The 23,755-nt window shown below is 46.4% G+C and overlaps 1 protein-coding gene and 1 non-coding gene across 3 annotated transcripts in view; both read right to left on the bottom strand.

Moving 5' to 3' along the window:
* PLCB4 (phospholipase C beta 4) overlaps positions 1-23,755 on the bottom strand; it is a 126,809-nt gene that overhangs the window by 16,142 nt on the left and 86,912 nt on the right. For both annotated transcript variants that reach the window (XM_060261738.1, XM_060261821.1), the window contains exons 21-30: positions 22,582-22,666; positions 21,615-21,739; positions 18,240-18,291; positions 14,397-14,499; positions 13,098-13,262; positions 6,122-6,326; positions 3,176-3,264; positions 2,148-2,298; positions 1,875-1,924; positions 633-698 (exon numbers count right to left, since the gene is read on the bottom strand). In XM_060261738.1, the coding sequence (XP_060117721.1) occupies positions 633-698; positions 1,875-1,924; positions 2,148-2,298; positions 3,176-3,264; positions 6,122-6,326; positions 13,098-13,262; positions 14,397-14,499; positions 18,240-18,291; positions 21,615-21,739; positions 22,582-22,666 (1,091 nt within the window). The remainder of the gene's footprint in view (positions 1-632; positions 699-1,874; positions 1,925-2,147; positions 2,299-3,175; positions 3,265-6,121; positions 6,327-13,097; positions 13,263-14,396; positions 14,500-18,239; positions 18,292-21,614; positions 21,740-22,581; positions 22,667-23,755) is intronic.
* Positions 9,160-9,231, bottom strand: TRNAT-GGU (transfer RNA threonine (anticodon GGU)). The gene has a single exon. It is a non-coding gene; the product is annotated as a tRNA-Thr (tRNA).

The following is a 23,755-nucleotide window of genomic DNA, read 5'->3' as shown; positions in this document are numbered from 1 at the left end:
CCTTCATTCTGCCACTGCGGCCACACAGGAGAAAGTCATTTTAAAAGTATGATAGAAGCAATGTTCCCTCTAAGCTGTAGAGTGAGCTCCTGCAGAAATTAGTTTGCTCTGGGGCCATTTTTCCTGAGCTAAGACAAAAAGGTGTGAGCCAGATGCTCAAAAACTGAGCTAGCTGACTCTAACTCACCATAGAGGGAACACTGGATGGGAGTAAGGTTTTATGATGACAATTATAATTCCAGAAGCCTTTTTAAGGTAGCTGTTGAGCTGATATAATTGAGTCCACCTTCCGGTGGTGTCAGGGTGTGTGTGTGGTATATGCAAATGAGTTATGCAAATGAGCTGTGTTACTGAGCTCCGGCACCTCTTTTTCTACGGAATGACCCCTGCTTATGACACTTTGGGAGATGATGAAAAGTGGGGTACAAATTTTATAAACTTGATAACTGCATATAAATGTGTATAATTCGATAAATAAATATTGAAGGCACAAGGTGAATTGCAGTGATACCTAGCAACTGTGCTCCATCATTTTGTCTCTGATCACAACATTTCCCCCCTCACTGATCCCTCATCCCCATGAAAAAAGGAAAGCCCCCCAACATGAAAATCATTTTAAAAAACCATCATACCTTTCCATGCCTCTTCTTTAAAGCATTCAGTTCTTTTTGCTGCTTTTTCATATGCTTTATATAGGCCTGTCCCCCCCCAAATAAAACAAAACAAACTTATTAATTTCCGTTTCCTATGCTCAGTTCCATAAGCACCCTGAGGAGGAATCCTTGCTCACCCTGTCTTGGGAGAAATACACATTACACACACCAATTACACACACCAGTTCACCCAAGCTGGGGCAAAGAAGTCCCCCGTGTGGGAATTCCTTGTGGAACTCCACGCCACTGGCTTCCTGCTGTCTGCTGGGTGCCTGAAAAGGAGGGAAAATGCAAGCTCCCAATTAAAGAATCGTGAATTTGGGGGCACAGGAATGCCAATGGGCCACATTAAATTTCCATTTCATTTTGCATCCAACAAATGAAATTTCAATTTCATTCTTGTGGCCTCATTTGGAGTACTGTGTACAATTCTGGTTACCACACCTCAAGAAAGACATTATAGCTTTGGAAAAGGTGCAGAAAAGGGCGACTAGAAAAATTCAAGGGTTGGAACAATTACCCTATGAAGAAAGGTTAAAACGCTTGGGGCTCTTTAGCTTGGAGAAATGTTAACTGAGGGGGGACATGAGAGAGGTTTACAAGATTATGCTTGGGATAGAGAAGGCAGAGAAAGAAGTACTTTTCTCCTTTTCTCACACTACAAGAACTCTTGGGCACTCAATGAAATTGCTGAGCAGTCAGGTTAGAATGGATAACAGGAAGTCCTTCTTCACCCAAAGGGTGATTAACACATGGAATTCACTGCCACAGGAGGTGGTGGCGGCTACAAGCATAGCTGACTTCAGGAGGGGATTGGATAAGCATATGGAGCAGAGGTCCATCAGTGGCTATTAGCCACAGCGTATTGTTGGAACTCCCTGTCTGGGGCAGGGATCCTCTGTCTTCTTGGTGCTTGGGAGGGGCAACAGTGGGAGGGCTTCTGCGGTTCTGGCCCCACTGGTGGACCTCCTGATGGCACCTGGTGTTTTTTGGCCACTGTGTGACACAGAGTGTTGGACTGGATGGACCACTGGCCTGATCCAACATGGCTTCTCTTAGGTTCTTAACAAGCAGTTGATGCTCCCAGTTTAGAAAGAGGCTACAAAGGTTTTGGAGGGCTTCCGGTTTGGGGAGATGCATCCAAGGAAAGCTCCTGCTTTTAATTAAGGATTTTTAAAGTTTTAGAAAGTTTTATCTCTTACTAAGTCTTTGAGTGCTTACCTTTGTTTGCTTTAGGTCTTCTAACCTGACTTGTGGGATCAGGTCAATCCCTAGGGGGGAAAAAGAATAATAATAAACGAGTGTAGCAAAGACCATCTGCACTTTCAGGGTTTTTTTAGTGAGCTACCAGCATCCTCTGACAAACTTATGTGGATTTCTGTAAGGAAGCCTAAAAGGGGAGTTTTAAACTGAGGCTCCAATAGATACATCAGTCCTTGTTCACTGTGGTTGTGAAGGAGGAAAGAAACCGTTGGGATCTCTCAGATTTCTTACCTTTCTTAACTTCCACCCCGGGCCCAACACCAGAAGTGGCATTTTGTCTAAGTTCTGAGCTAGTTTGAGGAGTGACATTTGCCTTGGGATTGTTCGCTTTCCCTTTCTTATCATTCTTCGAAGTGTCGTTGGGAACATCAGCGATGTCGCTCTGCAAGAAATAAAGAATCCCAAAATGAGAAACCCAGAAACCAAGGCGGTGCAGAGATCAAGAAACTGGTGTACAATATTTATCCGTGTGGACACAATAAACACAACTTCAGCAGAAGCAGAGATGACCCCAGTACACAACCCGATGGCCATTTGGGTTCAACAGGGAGGGGGAGGAACAGCAAAGACAATAAACATGTCAGAATTGGAGACTGAGGTGTATGTCAGGTTTCTTATTTGTGAAGAGCAGGCCTCAGATTCAGTAGGAGCTCTCAGAAGCGCAGTTCCTGAACCTTTCTGAGGGTTTCCCCTCCTCCCCACCTACCTTGTCCATTGAATAGTAGGTGCAGCTGCATAACAATCCCTGGATGAGGAGAGCGGGCAGCTAGCCAGTCTCCAGGGGTTTTGCCACACCTCCAGCAGCCCTCATTAACCCCTGGAGAAGTCCACCCCTTCTCCACTTCTTATGTGACTTGGATGGTGGGTGGCTTGCTGGCCTTTTGACTGTTGGGTGGGGGGTGGCCAAGGAAAGCTCCAGGTGAGCAAGGCCTGCGTGGGCTGGCTGGATCTCTAGCCAGCCCAAGCAGGCTTCACTTGCCTGGGGCTCTTTTTTCTTGCATTGGGTTGCTTTTGGCTGGTGGGGGGGCATCATATGCTAATTAGTTATGCTAATGATCTCCACCACCTGTTTTTCTATAAAACAACCCCTGGAGAAGAGTACTAAATTTGGAGTCTGATGTAATGTTCCTTTGGTCTCCTCGAAAGTATAGGTTAAAATAACACCTGGATCTAGTCAAGCTGTTTGTTAGATGCTCTGGACTTCTCCCATGAGAGAGAAATGCAAACTGTTTCGGTATCCATAGGTAATGAGGACTTACTGTTTCAATCCCCATGGCTCTCATCTGGTCGGCTCTTTTCTCCATGACAGACAGAAATTTCTTTGGATCTGACAAGGCATCCACAATGTCTATGAGAGATTTAAAATAAGCATTCAAGCTGAAAGTCTCATGTCATTTCTACAAAGGCTCTATATTTAAACTTGTCAGACACGGCCCACCTCTTAAGCAGAAAAGCAGGGCATGGAAAGCCACAGTATACTCTGAAGAGGTGGGAAGACAGACTGTTGATTCTCTGCACAACGCACTCGGTGCAAAGGCAGCAAGAGCTACGTGGACTACCTCTTTGGGCGTCTGGGAGCCAGTTTGGTGTAGTGGTGAAGTGTGCGGACTCTTATCTGGGAGAACCAGGTTTGATTCCCCACTCCTCCACTTGCACCTGCTGGAATGGCCTTGGGTCAGCCAGAGCTCTGGCAGGAGTTGTCCTTGAAAGGGCAGCTTCTGGGAGAGCTCTCTCAGCCCCACCCACCTCACAGGATATCTGTTGTGGGGGAGGAGGAAGAAGGAGATTGTGAGCCCCTCTGAGACTCTGATTCAGAGAGAAGGGTGGGGTATAAATCTCCAGTCTTTTCTTCTTCTTCTCCTCTCTTCAGAGGCTGTGATGTCTGGCCAAACAATCCACTCGGTCAGCAGGAAAGTTCTACTTCCTCAACAGCTGAAGCTGCTGCTTCAAAATGAATCGGAGTCTGGTGGCACCTGGAAGGCTAACAACATTTTATTCCACCAGACTTTCAGGGGCACACAGGGCAAACTAGGCAGTTGCCTAGGGTGTGAGAGGCAGGGGGTGCCAAACTGGGCTTCCCCCCTCCGGTGCCCAAGGCATTGGCTGAGGCTCCTCTTTTGGAGAGGAAAGGGGCTCTTTCAATTGCACAGCAGAGCTACTGAGCCAAGCCTCTCTTCCTTCTATTGGCTGAGGCTCCTCTCTTGGAGAGGAAGGGGGCTCTCTCAATTGCACAGCAGAGCTACTGAGCCAAGCCTCTCTTCCTTCTATTGGCCGAGGCTCCTCTCTTGGAGAGGAAGGGGGCTCTCTCAATTGCACAGCAGAGCTACTGAGCCAAGCCTCTCTTCCTTCTATTGGCCGAGGCTCCTCTCTTGGAGAGGAAGGGGGCTCTCTCAATTGCACAGCAGAGCTACTGAGCCAAGCCTCTCTTCCTTCTATTGGCCGAGGCTCCTCTCTTGGAGAGGAAGGGGGCTCTCTCAATTGCACAGCAGAGCTACTGAGCCAAGCCTCTCTTCCTTCTATTGGCTGAGGCTCCTCTCTTGGAGAGGAAGGGGGGCTCTCTCAATTGCACAGCAGAGCTACTGAGCCAAGCCTCTCTTCCTTCTATTGGCCGAGGTTCCTCTCTTGGAGAGGAAGGGGGGCTCTCTCAATTGCACAGCAGAGCTACTGAGCCAAGCCTCTCTTCCTTCTATTGGCTGAGGCTCCTCTCCCTCCTGGTCCCCTGGCGAAGGAAGGAAAGAGCCAGAGCTTCCTTTGCCCAGTTCCCTGGATCCCATGGGAGAGGTACAAAGAAAGCACTAAGACCAACAAGTGCTAATGTTTTAATCATGTTTTAGTTTAAGTTTTTTTTAAAAAACCCTTATTTGTGTTTGTCCTTTATAAAGTTTAAATCTCTGCTACCTAAGCTTAAAGAGGTACACACAAGGCCCGGCCCAACCCAACCCAACATGACTCGGCTCGACAAGGTCTCCTTTATGTCAGATCCGGCCCTCATAACAAATGAGTTTGACACCCCTGGCCTAGAGGGATTAGCGAGGGCTCAATGCTGTGCGTTGCCTCTCTCCTGCTCCCTATGCAGTCTCCTATGCAGTCACTGGGGGAGGGAGGTCTCAGACACGTGCACTTGGCCTAGAACTTGGGACTAGGAAGGAACCCGTTCCGACAACAGAGATGGCGCTCCAATACACAGGGGCTGAGCAGCCAACATTAGGAGTCGACCTCACTACACAACTTCACTGCAGAACTTCCCCAAGTGCAGCGATTTCACTCTCTTCCCTGTGAGTGAATGACAATCGTTCTGCAGACATCGGGGCTAAGCCCCTGGCTCTCCCAGCCTCTTCAGCACTGAGGCCCCCCCCCCGAGACCCCTACCAAGAGCCCTCCCTCCCCCCAGGCACCAAGCATTCGCTTTGAAGACTTGCACCGCCTGTGAGTCACTTCTGGATTAAGAGATTAATAACTGGAATTAGTCCATAATCATCAGGCCAACCACGTCCATTAAGATATATCTTCACAAGCATGATTTTTTTTTTTGGCAATTAGTCATTTCAAGGGAGTCTAAAAAGACCTTTGGGTTCTAAAACATATTTTTAATTCCACGCTCACTAAAATCCTCAGAACTACAAACTCCCAGAGAGCGATTAAAGTGTGGAATTCACTACCTGAGGATGTAGTGACGGCCACAGGAATAATTCGACAGATTCATGGAGGAGAAGTCTACTGAGGGCTACTAGCCATGAAGGCTGAGGGGAACCTCCACATCCAGATGAAGTCAACCTCTGAATTTCAGAGCCAGAAGGCAACATCAGGGGAAGGCCTCGGCATCTCTGCCCTGTTGTTGGCCCTCCAGAGGAACTGGCTGGCCACTGGGTGAGACAGGAGGCTGGACTAGATAGACCCTCCCTGGTCTGACCCAGCAGGGCTCTTCTCATGTTCTCAACAGCCTCTCTACCCTGTTGTTGGCCCTCCAAAGGAACTGGGTGGCCACTGTGTGAGACAGGAGGCTGGACTAGATGGACCCTCCCTGGTCTGATCCAGCAGGGCTCTTCTGATGTTCCTATGAAGGCTTTGGCCTCTCTGCCCTATTGTTGGCCCTCCAGAGGAACTGGTTGGCCACTGTGTGAGACAGGAGGCTGGACTAGATGGATGCTCACTGGTCTAATCCAGCAGGGCTCCTCTTATGTTCCTATGAAGCAGTTCGCTCTTACCTCCAAAACCATCCGGCACGTATGTTTTGAGCACAATGTTGCAGAAGACGGTGGGCAGAGACAAGGGCTTGTTGCCTTCGTTCCGAAGGGAAATGTGTCTGTAGCCTGCCTGAAGACCATCCAGAGGCAATATTCGTTGGCCAATCAGTTTGTTGTTATCGTCGTAAACAGCTATCCTCAAGACGGCGAGGTCTGGGAGGATCACCTAAGAGACCCAAAAATAAGGACAGTCATTGATTGTCACCATATAAGATGTTTGAGAATCCTCACCTTTGGAGGAATTCTGGAAACACATCTGTGGCCAACAGAGTCATGAAAGGGACATTGTACCCCAGCTGGGTTTCGACTCGAGCTCTGTACAGATTACCCGTCTACATAATGGTGCCACCCCTGTCTCTACACAATCACTGTCTCATGACCAACTCACCCACATGTGCCTTTCCCATGGTCAGAGATGTTGATGATTTCCAAATGTTGAAAGATCATGAGACAGGAGCGTATATACAGACTTTCCTCTACATGTAAAAGCTGTGCTCTAGAACTGAAAATCACAGGGGGGTTTTGGGGAGGGGAGCCGCATGTTCTTCTCTGTTGTCCCTCCCACATAGTCTGTGAACGGGTCACCTGAACAGGGTGAATATTAGCCTGCATCCCAGAAGCCAACTTGGAGGCTTAGCAGGTGTGTCTTCTTCTGTGTACCACTTACAGGAGGCAGTGAGAGGCTAATTTGAACTTGGTCCTATTGAAGAACTTGGTTGGTTTTGACGATTTTGAAATGGCAATGCAGATCCTGTTTGCAAGCTAGGCTCAATGTGCTACCATCTGCAATACTTCGAGGAAGATTCCATGAGACTCCCTAAGCTAACAGACTTGATACGGCTTCTGGCTACCTAAACACAAACAAAATAAGGCTTCAGGGGTTTTTAATCTGATAATAATTCTAAGATCACAAGTGAAGTTGCTGATAATAATTAATCTGATAATAATTCTAAGATCATAATTCTAAGATAATAATTCTAAGATCACAAGTGAAGTTGTGTATTAGTTCTCAAATTATGGGAGCTGTACCTTAAAAGTTCTTAAATTTGAATTTTTACTATTGTTACTACTGTATTGTATTGTACAATTACTATTGTATGAAAGCTTACGTTCTAAATAAAAATTGGTTGGTCTTAAAGGTGTCACGACTCGTGCTTTGTTCTATTGTATTGAATGCCTGCTTGAACCGTATACTGGTCTCCTTCTCTCCCTCGTTCCCAAAATGCATGCAAAGCAGGCCAAAAACTCTAAACTCTTAAAAAGTCAATGATTAACAATATTAGGCGTATCCGAATCAGAAAGGCCATAGAAAACAACAGGCCATAGAAAACAACAGAACATGAAAAAGGCCAGAAGGAGTCCCTAAACCTCACGGATACTACCAATGTGAAACACCTCAGCCTTGGAACTCAGGTGAAACAAACAGTTCTCCAATGCTAGGACCACCACGAAGGATGAAATTTTCAGGGCAAGTCCCCCCCCCCCCCAGCAGAAGGAGAAGAGCCCTTTCCTTGGGGTGACCAAGAACACTGCTATTCTGGGTGGGGCAGAGTTCTATCAGGGCAACATTTTTAACAGCACTTTCCTGCTAAAGAACCGCGTCCGCACAGGCCTAAACGTCCATTCCCCATGCTGAGAAAGGCCACGACGGCTGTACAAATCCCACCAACACTATCTCGCATGGTTTATTTCCAGTATTTAGACCCTGGCTTTCTACCAACGAGATGCTTACAAGCTCCTTAAAAAGCAATTAAAAGAACTATATTTTAAAATTAAAAATACAAAGTGGGGGGAGCTGCAATGACAAAGTGCTCCCCCCTCGTTCTGCGGCACTGCTTCACCTCGCTATCAAGGGATTCTGCTGTTTTTTAGGGGTGTTGTGAAAGGTCCCCAAGGGTGCTGATCCCCTTGGACAATGCTGAGAATGTAGAGAAGGAGCTGACAGAATATTTGCTTGGCATGCAGGAATTCCCAGGTTCAACCCCCAAGATCTCCCATTAAAAAGGATCAGTTAGTAGTAGATGCCTTGGAATGACTCCTGCCTTTGAGATCCTGGAAAGCCAGTGCTGAGCTGAATAGACAAGACTGACCTAGTGATGAGCTGGTTTACGTAGCTTTGTGAATGCAACTAAAAATGTAATCCTTCAGATATAGTGGATTCGGGGGATATCTTCTGCCCCGTGGGAAACCCCTTCAAGGGCATAGAGCTCTGTTTTTCTGATACAGGTTTTGGGATGGTTCTAAAAACACAAGTCCCTTCAGACATCAAGTGTGTACCACGTTGTTTCTAGCATGCATGTGTTCTGAACACAAAGGAGACAGGACAGGATTTTGAGATCTCTAGAAAGTAGAGTTGACTCAGTGCTTGAGTCTTGTACTGAGGATTGTCTTATCTTGATGGAGAATGCAAACATTTTTCTTATGCAATTGCTGAAACTCCAAAGCCCCAAGGACACTGCCTCAAAGAACACTGTCCTAAGTGAACACTCTTTTTAGGGAGCCCTTGAATGGGATGTGGAAGGACCTTCAGCCTCCACAATGGCAGCCTGGGAACTATCCTTCATAGAATCATAGAGTTGAAAGGGACCTCTAGGGTCATCTAGTCCAACCCCCTGTCAATGCAGGAAACTCACAAATGCCTACCCCTAAATTCACAGGAGCTTCATTGCTATCCTTGTTCCAGTTCTCTCAGGAATTTCATGACTGATGGATAAGAAGTGAGAGGTTATGTACAAGCCATATCAGACAGATTTACTGGGACTGGTATCAGGTGCCAGTCCCTGACAAGGATTTGTTTTAAATTTGTGGCCCAGAAACAGTCTATTGATTTTCCTAGTAGTATTGTCACTGCTGCTGAGTGGTCAATTGAACATATGAAGCTGCCTTCTACTGAATCAGACCCTCGGTCCATCAAAGTCAGTATTGTCTTCTCAGACTGGCAGCGGCTCTCCAAGGTCTCAAGCTGAGGTTTTTCACACCTATTTGCCTGGACCCTTTTTTGGAGATGCCAGGGATTGAACCTGGGACCTTCTGCTTACCAAGCAGATGCTCTACCACTGAGCCACAGCCCCATTCATGGCTCTCCAGGGTCTCACGCTGAGGTTTTTCACACCTATTTGCCAGGACACTTTTAGTTGGAGATGCCGGGGATTGAACCTGGGACCTTCTGCTTCCCAAGCAGATGCTCTACCACTGAGCCACCATCCCTCCCCTAAGCATATTGTCCAAAGCATATTCATATATTCATAACTATATTGTTTTATGTATTCATATATTGTTATACACATGTATCGATGCCTGTATTAATCTATGTATTATAATATCAATTTTTACTAACCTTCATAGATACTCATTAAATGCTTTTATGTAGAACAGTGTTGGTAACAAATAAGGCCACAGTGGAGGAGAGATCATTGTGGGAATCTAAGGCCTAATCTTGTCTTCTGGGTAACGGAAGATAGCTACCAACGGAAGATGGCTGCAAAGCTGGAATGTGACTTTGGAGAAAAGCAACACCACAGTCTGGGAAGTAATTCAAAGACTTTTGGGCGGGAGAAATGATGAGCCGTTAACCTGTAACCTATAATTGGACTGTAACTTTCACTTATTGTCCATCTGGCAAGATAAGTATCTTGTGTGCGCCTGCTACAAGTGTTTGCTACCTGATTCTCCATTAAAAGCTTCTTTTGCATTTACTGAAGAAGTTTTGTGGTAGATTCTGGGCAAAGCTTTACAGCTAGTGCTAAGTTCTCTCCTAACTAAAGAAACTATCTGAAGGAACAATTGAGGGCTTGGACAGATGAGACAAATTTCAGGCATCTCCACTAACTACCGGCTCATGCCTGGGGACCATGCAGGGAAGAGGGTTGTTCCGTCCCACGAATCACAAAGGACCACGTCCCACAAGAGCTTGAGCACTCGTGGGCTGCTGCTGGTCTGTTAACTAGAGAGTCCCTCCATCCCACGAATCACAAAGGACCACGTCCCACAAGAGCTTGAGCACTCGTGGGCTGCTGCTGGTCTGTTAACTAGAGAGTCCCTCCATCCCACGAATCACAAAGGACCACGTCCCACAAGAGCTTGAGCGCTCGTGGGCTGCTGCTGGTCTGCTGACGGTGGCCTGCTCCACCATCATTTTAATCCTTCATTACAGTTACAAAATCTACGACTTATTCAAAAACATTCCCAATTCGCATGCACATTTAACTACACCAAGACTGACCCAACATGACCATTAAAAGATAGCATTTACCACCACTTCCTCAATATCTCACAGTGGAATGACAACACAGAATATGTCTTACAACAGGGGTAGCTTTATTGGTTCTTTCTGAACAGGAGGACAATAAAACGCAATCCACACATTACCTGCTAGGAGTCTGCAAGAGAGTTTGTGCAGCAAGTAAAGGGAGGGCCAATGGAGCTTAAACTTATTGCCTCACAGAGGGCTGGATCCTTCCCTGTCCCTAAAACTCAGACGAGCTAAGTCTGAAGCCTTCCCACAGCCTGAAGAGCCTTTTGCTGGCTTCCACTGGAGGAAGACCCCTTAGGCTGGCGGAAGATTCCTTGAAGGATGTTTAGATCCATCCCGAAGACATTTTCTTTCTTTTACAGGGCTCTGGTGCTGTGATTATTGGAAGCTGCCTTCCAAACTGAGTCTCCTCCTATTCCCGATTTTATAACCCCCCAATATCAGTCAGCGAAAACCTGTGCCATACGACTGAATTTTCTAATATTTAATGCTAAACCACAGCCATCCTTTTGGAAGTTAGGTGATCATCAGGCAAAAAGATCTGCCATTAGAGGGGGGGGGGGAAGCAGGTAATCATTCCGCATTCTGGACGACAGAACAAGTGACAGTTGAAGAGACGTTGTCAAAGACAGCACCACTAATGCACATATTTGGGATGAAAATCCAGCTGACAAAAATTAAAAATAGAATGGGATATCAAAGAGACACTGCTCACTGCAGCCCCGAGGGAGGGAACACACGTGCAGTTTTGACAGACCTTTCCGCTGTTAAGCAGGTAACCATGTGCTGAATAGGGTGAAACTTTCGTTTTGTGCCGAATGTGGTGAAACTTTCATTTTGTGCTCGGTTTTTTTTTTCAAAAAATGCGGTTCTGCTCTCTAAGTGCACAGCAGAGTGGACTTGGGATTAAGCGCCAGAATCCCCAAAGGGTGGGACAGGCCTGACTGCTTTGAGTAGGGAGGTGGAGGTTTTTTATTTATTTATTTTTATTTAGGCAATTTATATTGAGCCCTTTCCCAAAACCGGCTCAGGGCGGATCACAAAATTCTAAAAACAGTATAAAATAACAGTTAAAGCCAAACACTGGTCTTCGTTTGACTTGAGCTACGCAGAGAAGGGAGAGGGCATTCCAAACTTGCAGCTCCACTTCTCTGTTAGCACGTGAAAGGAGAAAAAGACACATCCTTTTAAAAGATACTTCTACCTTTACAAATTACAAGATAGAGGAGCCAGTTTCAAACAGCAAAACCAAGGGGAGGTTGAAGGGTTAAATACCCTCTCCCCTTCACAGCCCCAATGCAGACCGCAAAGTGCATTTTACAGATAAGTGTGATAAATAATAACAGTAACAATAACAATCTTGTATAAGCTTTCACTCTGCTGCATGCTTAGACCAGTTTGGCAACACCTGTATAAAACGTTTAAACACAGAAACTGCGTAACTTCTTCTACTGCTATCACCAAGTACCTGAAGGGCTGTCATACAGAGGATGGTGTGGAATTGTTTTCTGTGGCCCTGGAAGGTAGGGCCAGAACCAGTGGGTGGAAATTAAATCAAAAGAGTTTCTGGCTCAATATTAGGCAGAACTTCCTGACCGTTAGAGCGGTTCCTCAGTGGAACAGGCTTCCCCCTTGGGAGGTGGTGGGCTCTCCTTCCTTGGAGGTTTTAAAACAGAGGCTAGATGGACATCTGACAGCAGTGAAGATCCTGTGAAGTTAGGGGGAGGGGTTTGTGAGTTTCCTGCATTGCGCAGGGGGTTGGACTAGATGACCCTAGAGGTCCCTTCCAACTCTATGATTCTATGACAAGAAAAGTTCTGTAAAACAACACGTGTACCATCACTCCAAGACGTGATCTTTTTAAAAAACGTATCCAGTAAACAGTGTCGAAAATGGTTCTCTGTGAAAGTGAGAAAAATGTACATGACGCACACAGGCGGAGGGAGCCAGCCTCAGATGCAGGGGGCTGCCCCCTTCCCGCCTCAAAATCCATGTAATGACATTGACCTTAGCTTTGGATGCAGCCTCTCACCTGCCCTCTGGGCTGAAGGAACAGTGCAAGATAGCAGAGGCACTGCCAGGGCAGGGAAGACGGTGCGACCTCCAAGGAAGGCAGAGTTCCCCCAGGTGGTGCTCATTCTGAGCAGAAGGGATACCTGGAACACAGGCACAGCCCCGCAGGTGTTGGCCTCCTCCACGAGGGAGGAGGAGAAGGAGGAAAGCAAGAAGAGGGAAAAGCCAAACAGAAAAAAAAATAAAAATCATGTGATAGCGACGAGAGTCTGTCTTTATAGGAGAAAACTCTCCTATCATTAAACCATAGCCTTAACCACGTCCAAAAGCATGCCTTGGTGCCACTTTGTCCTACAAATGAAGGCAGAATGTTCTAGGCAAGACTTGAATCTCACATACAGGGGTGGAATTCTAGCAGGAGCTCCTTTGCATATTAGGTCACACACACCCTGATGTAGCCAATCCTCCGAGAGCTTACAAAAAAGAGCCTTGTAAATTCTTGGAGGATTGGCTACATCGCAGGTGTGTGGCCTAATATGCAAAGGAGCTCCTGCTAGAATTCCACCCCTGTTCACATAATATCCTGTTTCAGGGTGCTCAGATTCAAGTAGATACATCCCTCATTATTAAGGCTGCCAAAGGCAAACCTATGTTTGGGATACCACATCGTACCTTTCGGAACACGAACGATTCTTCATTGTAAACAGGATTCAAACCGTTATTCATCACCATCCGCGTTCGGAACTCTTTACGGATGGTGTCAGTGGGCAGGCCGTACATATCCACTTCTACGTAAGTGCCGATTTTTTTGTCCGATAAAAACTGACCGGAAATTACCTTTAAAGGAAATATTTTTAAAATAAATTGAATTCTGAGGTTAGAAGCAAATTCTAACACGCTCAAGATGCAATACTCAATAGATCATCAATGGCCGGGGAGAAAGCCGTCCTTTCCGCTAAATAATACTCTTATCTACTTACATGGCAACAAGGATATAAACTAGCAAAACAAATTCCAAAACACACTTTATATGACCTTTATATACGGATCACATGAAGCCGTCTTTTTAATAAGTCGGAAGAAAAGACAAAGAAAGGAGGAAAAGAAACTCAACCTCAAAATAATCAAATTAAGACCCAAAAGGTTAAGGAAAACAGAATATAAGGGCCCGACAGTTCTATAAACTTGAAGCATAAATATTACCAATACATTTATTTATCATATTTATTGCAAAATCAATAAAAACAAAGAAAGGCCCAAGGGATAGTCTCAGTTCAGAATAAAAATACACGTTACTCCCAAAGATAGACTATTACAGACTCCGACCAAATGCATTTTGGCCATCTGCCCTTCCTCAGTGGTCAAACAATGTTGTTACAGAGTGGCTCAAAACATTACAACGATACAGTCGTTTCTTAAACTCAGACCAAGGTAAGATTGTTTAATAATAACCTGCGACCTCAGGCAGAACTACAAATTAGAGGCCTCATTCTAGATAACTTGCTGCCAGGCCAGGTACACCTGCCTTGCAATATTCCCTCTAAGATGTGCAGTCTTTATGAGCAAAAATTCTACTTTGTGAGCTGCTGGCATTAAAGTTGTGAGCTGCTGCACAAATTAGTTTACTCCGGGGCTATTTTTCCTGAGCTAAGACCAAAGTGTGTGGGCTGGAAGCTAAAAAACTGTGAGGCAGCTCACACTCACTCAGCTTAGCGGGAACACTGCTCCCTTGAATAATGGAACAATTGTGTACCTTTCTAGGTAAAGCAATTTCTTTTTTATGGTAATGTAATAGAGACCATTCAGCTGCCTTCTAGGTTGAGTAAAGGCTCATCTGCAGCTCCAGAAAAAATCTCTTTTTCAGTCCTGGAGACCCTTTTATTGGACTAAAACTGGGATCCGGCGCAAGCCAAGAATGTGGGTCTGCTGTTGAGCTCCCCCTCTTTAATTGCCATCATGGGTCCCTCTCACCTGAACAGAACACGTTGCTGCAATCACACCATCTACGGGAGTTTCAGAGAAAGGGTCAAATGTTCGGTCAGGTCTCCGCATAAAATCTGGTTTAAGAAGATACCTTGAATTTCAAAAACAAAAACAAAAGCACACACACACCAATGCACAAATAGAAGACATGTTTTAAACAACCAAAGCTTCGTACTGAAAATGTACGGTAGCAGCCAAGCATTCATTCCTGAAATGTACATTTCAAGACATATGTACGGAACTGCTGCAATTTTAACCACTGAACCATGGAAAACAAAAGCACAGTAATCAGTGTAAGCTACGGACATTCTCTGCTAATCATTTCTGACACTTACTCGTGTACGTAACATCCCTGGGCATGACAGAGCCAGGAAACCCATCTGTGTGTCTTTCTGAAGTTCTCCTTCAGCAATCAGTTGGCCTCTCCCGTTGTGCGTTTGTTTTTCAAACCACACAAGTTAAAAGGAATTTGGGAATTCACCGAGAGAATTTTTAAAAAATGTAATGCCAAGTTACAGGGTTGGCTAAATGGCTGGTGTTTACTGCATGTACCAGGGGTCATGCCAAATATTCACAGAGCCAGTTTGGTGCAGTGGTGAAGTGTGCGGACTCTAACCTAGGAGAATTGAGTTTGATTCCCCACTCCTCCACTTGCAGCTGCTGGAATGGCCTTGGGTCAGCCAGAGCTCTCTTATCTGGGAGAACCGGGTTTGATTCCCCACTCCTCCACTTGCTGCTGCTGGAATGGCCTTGGGTCAGCCAGAGCTCTCTTATCTGGGAGAACCAGGTTTGATTCCCCACTCCTCCATCTGCAGCTGCTGGAATAGCCTTGGGTCAGCCATAGCTCTCTTATCTGGGAGAACCGGGTTTGATTCCCCACTCCTCCAATTGCAGCTGCTGGAATGGCCTTGGGTCAGCCAGAGCTCTCTTATCTGAGAGAACCGGGTTTGATTCCCCCCTTCCTCCACTCGCACCTGCTGGAATGGCCTTGGGTCAGCCAGAGCTCTCTTATCTGGGAGAACCGGGTTTGATTCCCCACTCCTCCACTTGCACCTGCTGGAATGGCCTTGGGTCAGCCATAGCTCTCTTATCTGGGAGAACCAGGTTTAATTCCCCACTCCTCCACTTGCACCTGCTGGAATGGCCTTGGGTCAGCCAAAGCTCTCTTATCTGGGAGAACCAGGTTTAATTCCCCACTCCTCCACTTGCACCTGCTGGGATGGCCTTGGGTTAGCCATAGCTCTTGTAGGAGTTGTCCTTGAAAGGGCAGCTTCTGGGAAAGCTCTCTCAGCCCCACCTACCTTACAGGGTGTTTGTTGTGGTGTGGGGGGGGAGGTAAAAGGAGATTGTGACTGCTCTGAGACTGAGATTCAGAGTATAGGGCGGGATATAAGTCCAATATCTTCTTCATCTGAATTATCAACTGTTGTTATGAACTGCATGGCAGACATGTTAGGTCTAACGAAGGAAGCAATTTTTTCTCCTGAAGGCTTATACCCTGAAAATCTGGATGGGTGGCCATGTTTGTCTGTAGCAGCAGAAAAGAGCCAGAGTCCAGGAGCCCCACAAAGACTAACCAAGATTGTGGCAGGGGAGGAGACTCTGTGAGTCTTAGAGGGAGTATTGATTGGGATTACTCCAAGCTGTGCACGAAAACTCTGTTGTCCCCTCTCCCCTCTTCGGAATCTCAAACAGGACCACGACCTAAGCTGTGCAGTCTTGTGAGCAAAAATTCTACTTTGTGAACTCCTGGCATTAAAGCTGGGAGCTACTGAATAATTTATTTTGCTCTGGGGCCATATTTCCTGAGCTGAGACAAAAATGTGTGAGCCAAATGCTAAAACACTGTGAGCTAGCTCACACTCACTCAGCTTAGAGGCAACCCTGCCTGGCACCCTTTCCTGACACACGGCAAGAGGACAAGGGTATTACAAATTAGTGGCAGGTTTTCTTTCCCCAAAGTTTCCCCTACAGAACTTAAGAGTCGGAGATCTCTAGGTGTCAAATTTGCAGCAAGTGTCAACTGATTAGATTAACTGACTTTGACTGTGTAGAACTGAATCAGACATGACCTTCTTGTTGGGAGAATCCCAGAGGAATTTCTCAACTAACAGCAGACTGCAGGAGCTGAGCCAACAGAAAACAAGTGTGAATCATACACCGGTTTAGCCCAAAGTCCTCTGCCAATGAGACTTGCTTTCAACAGAAGTTGCAAAATCTCTTGATGAGCGAAGCAGATGGACACACAAACAGCTTCTGAAAAAGGATTGTGAGAGCATCTTCTTTGGGCAGGAGGGCAATTTGATCTAATTTCTACTCCGGGGTTCAATTTCCCTTTTAAATAAAAAATGTAATTTGGGGGAGGGGGGGTAGAGATTCAGTTTCCCCACTCCGGCATGCCAAACGTCACAAATATTATGCAGAGTAAAGACTGTGATTAATAAAAATATGGTCGAGGGCTGCCTACCTGAGGGACCGTCTCTCCCCATACGAACCCCAGAGAGCACTGAGGTCAGCGGGAAAGAACCAGCTGAACATCCCTGGGCCGAGGGAGGCCAAACTGAAGAACGCAAGGGATCGGGCCCTTCTCTATCGCAGCTCTACCCCTATGGAAACAACTTCCGGATGAAGTGCGGGCCCAGCGGAGTCTTGACCAATTCCGCAGGGCCTGCAAGACCACTCTCTTTAAGATGGCCTTTGCTGAATGCTGAGCTAATGATAGATTCGCTGCTGTTGTATTCCGCCATCAATTTATTAAAAACCTGTAATTTAGCACCATAACTGTTAATTTTAATTGGAATGATTTAAATGATGGTTTTATAATGTAGTATTTATTGAATTGTGATTTTATTGTATTGTATTATATTGTATTATTGAATTGTGATTTTATGTATTGTATTATATTGTATTGTACTGTATTGCACTAAAATGTTGTGAGCCGCCCTGAGCCTGCTCCGGCAGGGAGGGCGGGATATAAATAAAAAGTATTATTATTATTATTAAAAATACATTTCTTCAAAGATTCTGTCTGAAAGAGACCAGAACCCCCAATTCTTGCATAATTCACTGTTATCTTTCTTCTGCCTCTGCCATATATATATATATATATATATATATATATATATATATCTCTCTACAGGGCTGTTTTTGTTACAGGAACTCCTTTGCATATTAGGCCACACCCCCTGGTGTAGCCAATCCTCCAAGAACTTACAGGGCTCTTCTTACAGGGCCTACTGGAAGCTCCAAGAGGATTGGCTACATCAGGTGAGTGTGTGACCCAGGGGCTGTTTTGTAGAAAAATAGGTGGTGAAGCTCATCCAGAGATTGTTATGCAGCTGCACCTACTATTCAATGGAGAAGGAGGCGGAACTCTCAAGAGGAGGTGGTGGAATTCTCAGAAAGACTCAGGAGCTGCGTTCCTGTGAGCTCCCACTGAATCTGAGGCCTGGTGTGACCTACTATGCAAAGGAGTTCCTGCTACAAAAGCAAAGCCCTGTTTGCATGCCACCCACAGCCTGGAGTGGGGTTTGGTCTGTGGGTGCTGCAGATGTCTACCTGCAGGTGCCAGCTGCCCTTATTCTGCGTGTCTGCACGCCATCTCCTTCTTGCGCTTCCTAAATGCCCTTCCCTGTATTCAAAGAGCACAACCTTCTTATTCCTTCCAACTCTTTCCCCCCTCGCTTGGTGCCAATAAGATCAGGTCTTTCAGCTTCCTTTCATAAAACGGAAACGAAAACTCAGCCTATGCAACCTTTTCCCACATCGTTGGCACATAATTAAAAGTGACGAGAGTTCTACATCAAGGTAACAGTTTAAATCATTACTCACCCGCAAGAGCCATTGTATTCAAATTTCCCCTGGTTCAATTGCATTGCTAAATCTGTCAAGAGACAAAAATAGTTTAGTGCCTCATTCCCCCCCCCTCCCCCAACCAAGGACTCTGAACAGGCTTAATCTAAAGGACGCAAGACGCTCAACTGCCCAAGAGAGCCGGTTTAACAAAAAGGACAAGCTCAGTGGAAATACTTATTCCGACAGCTGAGAAGTTTTAATCCCACTGAAGTCAAATCTGAATTTTCGTAGGCAACATATATTCAAGTTATGCAATCCCAGAGTCACACAGATCAAGAAATTTGACAGATGGATGATGATGAATCAGCTTCTATTTCTAGGATTCTTCATTAAAGCAGGATTTATTTTTAATAACCTTTACAAGGGTTAAACGTCCCAGTATGATGAAAACTTATAAAGAGAACACTGCAAGCTTACACTGCAGTTCCAACACACTGGTTCACCACCATGTATCTTTTAGGCTGAATGGTGATGGTGAAGAGAGACACGTTGCAAAGACGTTCCCACATCCTGAGAGCTCCCTTTCTGACACAGTCCAGATTTAAGCAAAAAGATAAAGGCTTAAAACCTCTGAACAGACACCGTTGGCTGCATTGAGATCCGTCCTGCTTCTGGCTCTACTTCGTGAAAATTGTTCCCACCGGTAAGTTCAGTTTAAGATGCTAGAAAACCTCTTGGTTTTGCTGCTAGAGAACAATATGGCTGTTCTCCAGTCCAACACTTGGACAGACTTTCCAATTCTCCTTTGGCTTACGTCTGGCGACTGCCCCACTTAGTTCAGCGCACACAAATGGTCGGGTCTTAAACTACAGTGCATTAGAAGTTGGCCACTGTATGACACAGAGTGTTGGACTGGATTGGTCACTGGTCTGATCCAGCTTGGCTTCTTTTATGTTTTTATGTCTGGGGCAGTGATGCTCTGTATTCTTGGTGCCCAGGGGTCACAGTTGGAAGGCTTCTAGAGTTCTGGCCCCACTGGTGGACCTCCTAATGGCCCCCGGGTTTTGGTCACTGTGTGACACATAGTGTTGGACTGGATGGGCCATTGGCCGGATCCAACATGGCTGCTCTTCTGTTCTTATGTCCGGGGCAGTGATGTCCTGTATTCTTGGTGCTTGGGGGAGCAGAGTGGGAGGGCTTCTGGAGTTCTGGCCCCACTGGTGAACCTCCTAATGGCCCCTGGGTTTTGGCCACTCTGTGACACAGAGTGTTGGACTGGATGGGCCATTGGCCTGATCCAATAGGGCTCCTCTTATGTTCTTATGTGACACAGAATGTTGGACTGGATGGGCCATTGGCCTGATCCAACATGGCTGCTCTTCTGTTCTTATGTCTGGGGCAGTGATGCCCTGTATTCTTGGTGCTTGGGGCAGCAAAGTGGGAGGGCTTCTGGAGTTCTGGCCCCACTGGTGGACCTCCTAATGGCCCCTGGGTTTTGGCCACTGTGTGACACAGAGTGTTGGACTGGATGGGCCATTGGCCTGATCCAACATGGCAGCTCTTCTGTTCTTATGTATGGGGCAGTGATGCTCTGTATTCTTGGTGCTTGGAGGAGCAAAGTGGAAGGGTTTCTGGAGTTCTGGCCCCACTGGTGGACCTCCTAATGGCCCCTGGGTTTGGGCCACTGTGTGAAGTGGAGTGGGCTATTGGTCTGTTTCAATATAGCTTATTTTGTGTTCTTATTTCCCACCTTCTCCCTCCTGCTGTCCCAGGGTAATGGAGGACCCCCACAAATAGCTGAGGGGGACCAGAGATCTGCCATGAGATGGGGGAATTGGCTTAAATTGTGCCCCCTCCCCAAGCAGGTGGAAATTTTAGGTGGGATACAAAACTTTATACTGGGTCATCTACAAGAATTGAGTGTGCTCACACATAGGGTGGAATATGGAAATGCAGAGAAGGTTTTTCAGCAGCCTCCTGCATGGTAGATACAACCTGGTTTTCAGCTCCACTTAGAGCATTAAGGACCCTCTGAATTTACCTTCTCCACAGAGAGTCAGTTGACTGGCACCCTCCAACTGGGGCCTGGAGACCTTCCAGGATTGCAACTGATTTCAGGACTTCAGTGAACAGTTCCTTTGGAGGGGAGGGCAGCTTTGGGGGCAGCCTCTATGGACTCACATCCTGCTTAGCTCCCTTCCCTCCTCGAATTCCACCCCCAAGCTCCATCCCCAAATCTCCAAGGATTTCCCAAGCCAGAATTAGGAACCTCAACTGACTTCCCGGACTGCTTGCCTGTTCCCACCACCATGCATTAATCCAACTCTACAGTTTTCAGCAGGGCTTTTTTTGTAGCAGGAGCTCCTTTGCCTATTAGGCCACACCTCCCTGATGTAGCCAATCCTCCTGGAACTTACAGTAGGCCCTGGAAGAAGAGTCCTGTATGCTCCTGGAGGATTGGCTACAGGGGTGGAATTTTAGCAGGAGCTCCTTTGCATATTAGGCCACACACCCCTGATGTAGCCAATCCTCCTGGAGCTTGCAGTAGGCCCTGTATGAAGAGCCCTGTAAGCTCTTGGAGGATTGGCTACAGGGGTGGAATTTTACCAGGAGCTCCTTTGCATATTAGGCCACACCCCCTGATGTAGCCAATCCTCCTGGAGCTTGCAGTAGGCCCTGTAAGAAGAGCCCTGTAAGCTCTTGGAGGATTGGCTACAGGGGTGGAATTTTAGCAGGAGCTCCTTTGCCTATTAGGCCACACCTCCCTGATGTAGCCAATCCTCCTGGAGCTTACAGTAGGCCCTGGAAGAAGAGTCCTGTAAGCTCCTGGAGGATTGACTACATCAGGGGGTGGGGCCCAGGGCTTTTTTTGTAGCAGGAACTCCTTTGCATATTAGGCCTCACATCCCTGATGTAGCCAATCCTCGAAGAGCTTACAGAGCTCTTAGTACAGGGTCTTCTGTAAACTCTGGGAGGATTGGCTACATCAGGGTGTGACCTAATATTCAAAGGAGTTCCTGCTGCAAAAAAAGCACCCTGGTTTTCAGGGATGGAAATAAATAAGCATAAAGATAAAGCCCTATTGTCACCCCTCAGAGCACTTGACTTTTAGAAGTTGCACACATGGATCCTTCTCAAAAAGCGATTCATCCGAAGGCACTGCTTGGGTAGCTATTCTACGGCAGTCACAACAGCAAGCCTTTGTGTGCTGTGTCAATTAATCCTGCAGTGGAACGGGCCTGTACAAATGTCTGTGCATTTTGTTTTATTTCCTGCCTGATTTGACGCACATGTCCATGTCTCACCACGTGACCGGCATCCCCCCGTTGTGCCCAGAGCGGAATGGCCGCATCTGCTGCATCCACTCTGGGCAAGCTGCCCGTCTTGGGCTGAGCGGGCACGTCTACCAACCTGAGGTCTGATAGTTGAGCGAGACCATCTGGCAGCCCGCGTTCCAGAAAATCTGAGGCATGTAATTGCTGGAATCCACCCGGCCTCCCTTTGGGTATATCCGACTCATCTGCCGCTTATTGTAGCTGTGTTGTTTGCTAAGGAAAATGAAACAACTGGGCAACCGACAGGCTTTAGTGGTCATTAGCTCACATCTTTATTTTCCAACTGACAAACCCTCTGCAACCACACAACTACTAGGCCAGGGGTGGCAAACATGCAGTCTGGGGGCCGAATCAGGCCCCCGTAGGGCTCCTATCAGGCCCCCAAGTAACTGGCTGTCATCTGCTTCCTTCTCCCTATATCTTGCTTCCTTCCGCATAACAGTTTGCTTTGCAAGGCTTACTCAATCGCACAGGAGCTACAGAACAAAACCTCTATTGTCTCCATTGGCTGAGGCTCCTCCCTTGGGGAGGAGGGGGGAGAGATAGTTTGTTTTGCCAGGCTCTCTCAATCACATGGCACAGCTACTGAGCCAAGCCTCTCTTCCTTCTATTGGCTGAGGCTCCTCCCCTTCCTGGTCCCCTAGGGAAGGAAGGAAAGAGTCAGAGCTTCCTTTGCCCAGTTCCCTGGATCCCCTGGGAGAGATACAAAGAAAGCACCTTTAAGAACAACTAATGCTAATGTTTTAAGTATGTTTTATTATATATATATATATATAATTGCTTTCGTCTGTGTCCTCTATAAAATTTATATCTCTGCTACCTAATCTTAAATAGGCACACACATGGCCCAACTGACCTGGTCCAGCCCAACAAGGTCTCATTAATGTCGGATCTGGCCTTCATAACAGATGAGCTTGACACCCCTGCATTAGCCTATACCTCATAACACTGTCGGACCACGCAACTGATTCCTCAGTGGAGAAACCTCATGATCATCATTAGCGCACGCACACACACACACCCCGACTCAAGTGCAAGGATACTTCACAAATTCGATGGCGTGTGTTTTCAAATAACCGAGCCCGACAGACTCGTTAAAAGAGGACATGTTGTAGTGAATGTTCCGTTCTAAAAACAAAACAGTAAAATTACCTTCTTTGGTAAAATTACCTTCTTTGGGGGGGGAGCAAAGTGCTATTTATTGATTACATTTAGACCTTCAGTGTGGTATTCAAGGCAGCGGACGCAGAATTGCCAGGAAACTTTGAGTAGGAAGTGACAAAACTATAGAGATTCTTCTTCTTGTGTAACTCTGCAGGCCCAGTTAAGAGTTGTGGTGGTATGAGATACACGTCACTTGTTTTTCAGCAGAAAAAAAAAGCTGCACTGCAAGGGAAACACTGTGGCTTATGCCACACATGACTGAAGAAAGAGGAATCGACTAGCAGCATCAATGCCGCGTGAGCTGTGCTCCACAGGGCCCCGCAGATTTCCAAATCCTCGTATTTTGGTGCCTCCGTGTGGACAAAGGATGAAATGAAATGTGAGAAGTATTGTGTTAGAAGCCACACAGGGTCCCCCCCCCCTTTATTAATAATGGACAGCGGTGTAGACTGCTCAAGTTTTCAGAATGGGTTGAGGGCCACGAGGCTACACTTACTAATCTATATTAAATTATTCAAATATGAAACTGTTCACATTTCCAAAAATATATGCCAACAACAATTCATCACGTGGTTTTCAAAACACAATTTTTTCAGCTGTAATAGTCTGAATCTCAGTCAAAGAAAGGGCTCCGTGAGAGGAAAGACCTCATGAGTTCCTTCATGGCGGCAAGGTGAGTAAAGACTACATTTGTGTACAAAAGGAAATACTTCCCCTCCCTCTCTTTTGTTTACAACCATCCGATGAAGCAGGTTGTGTTCTTACATCACTCACACACAGGATACTCAACAGGAATCTCCAACTGCATCTCAGAATACTCCATAGGAAACACTGGCTTCTCAAATACCCCAACAGGAAATCATGGGGACATCTGTTTGGTTGAAGAAGAGTCCAGGACAGCAGAATTGAAGGGAGGGAGGGAGGGAGGGAGGGAGGGAGGAAGGAAGGAAGGAAAGAAGGAAGGAAGGAAGGAAGGAAGGAAGGAAGGAAGGAAGGAAGGAAGGAAGGAAGGAAGGAAGGGAGGAAGGGAGGGAGGGAGGGAAGGAAGGAAGG

Source organism: Heteronotia binoei, chromosome 1, assembly GCF_032191835.1.
Source record: "Heteronotia binoei isolate CCM8104 ecotype False Entrance Well chromosome 1, APGP_CSIRO_Hbin_v1, whole genome shotgun sequence".
Classification (NCBI taxonomy): domain Eukaryota; kingdom Metazoa; phylum Chordata; class Lepidosauria; order Squamata; family Gekkonidae; genus Heteronotia; species Heteronotia binoei.
The sequence above is the reverse complement of the archived record's forward strand: the minus strand, read 5'-3'. Positions and strand labels throughout refer to the sequence as shown.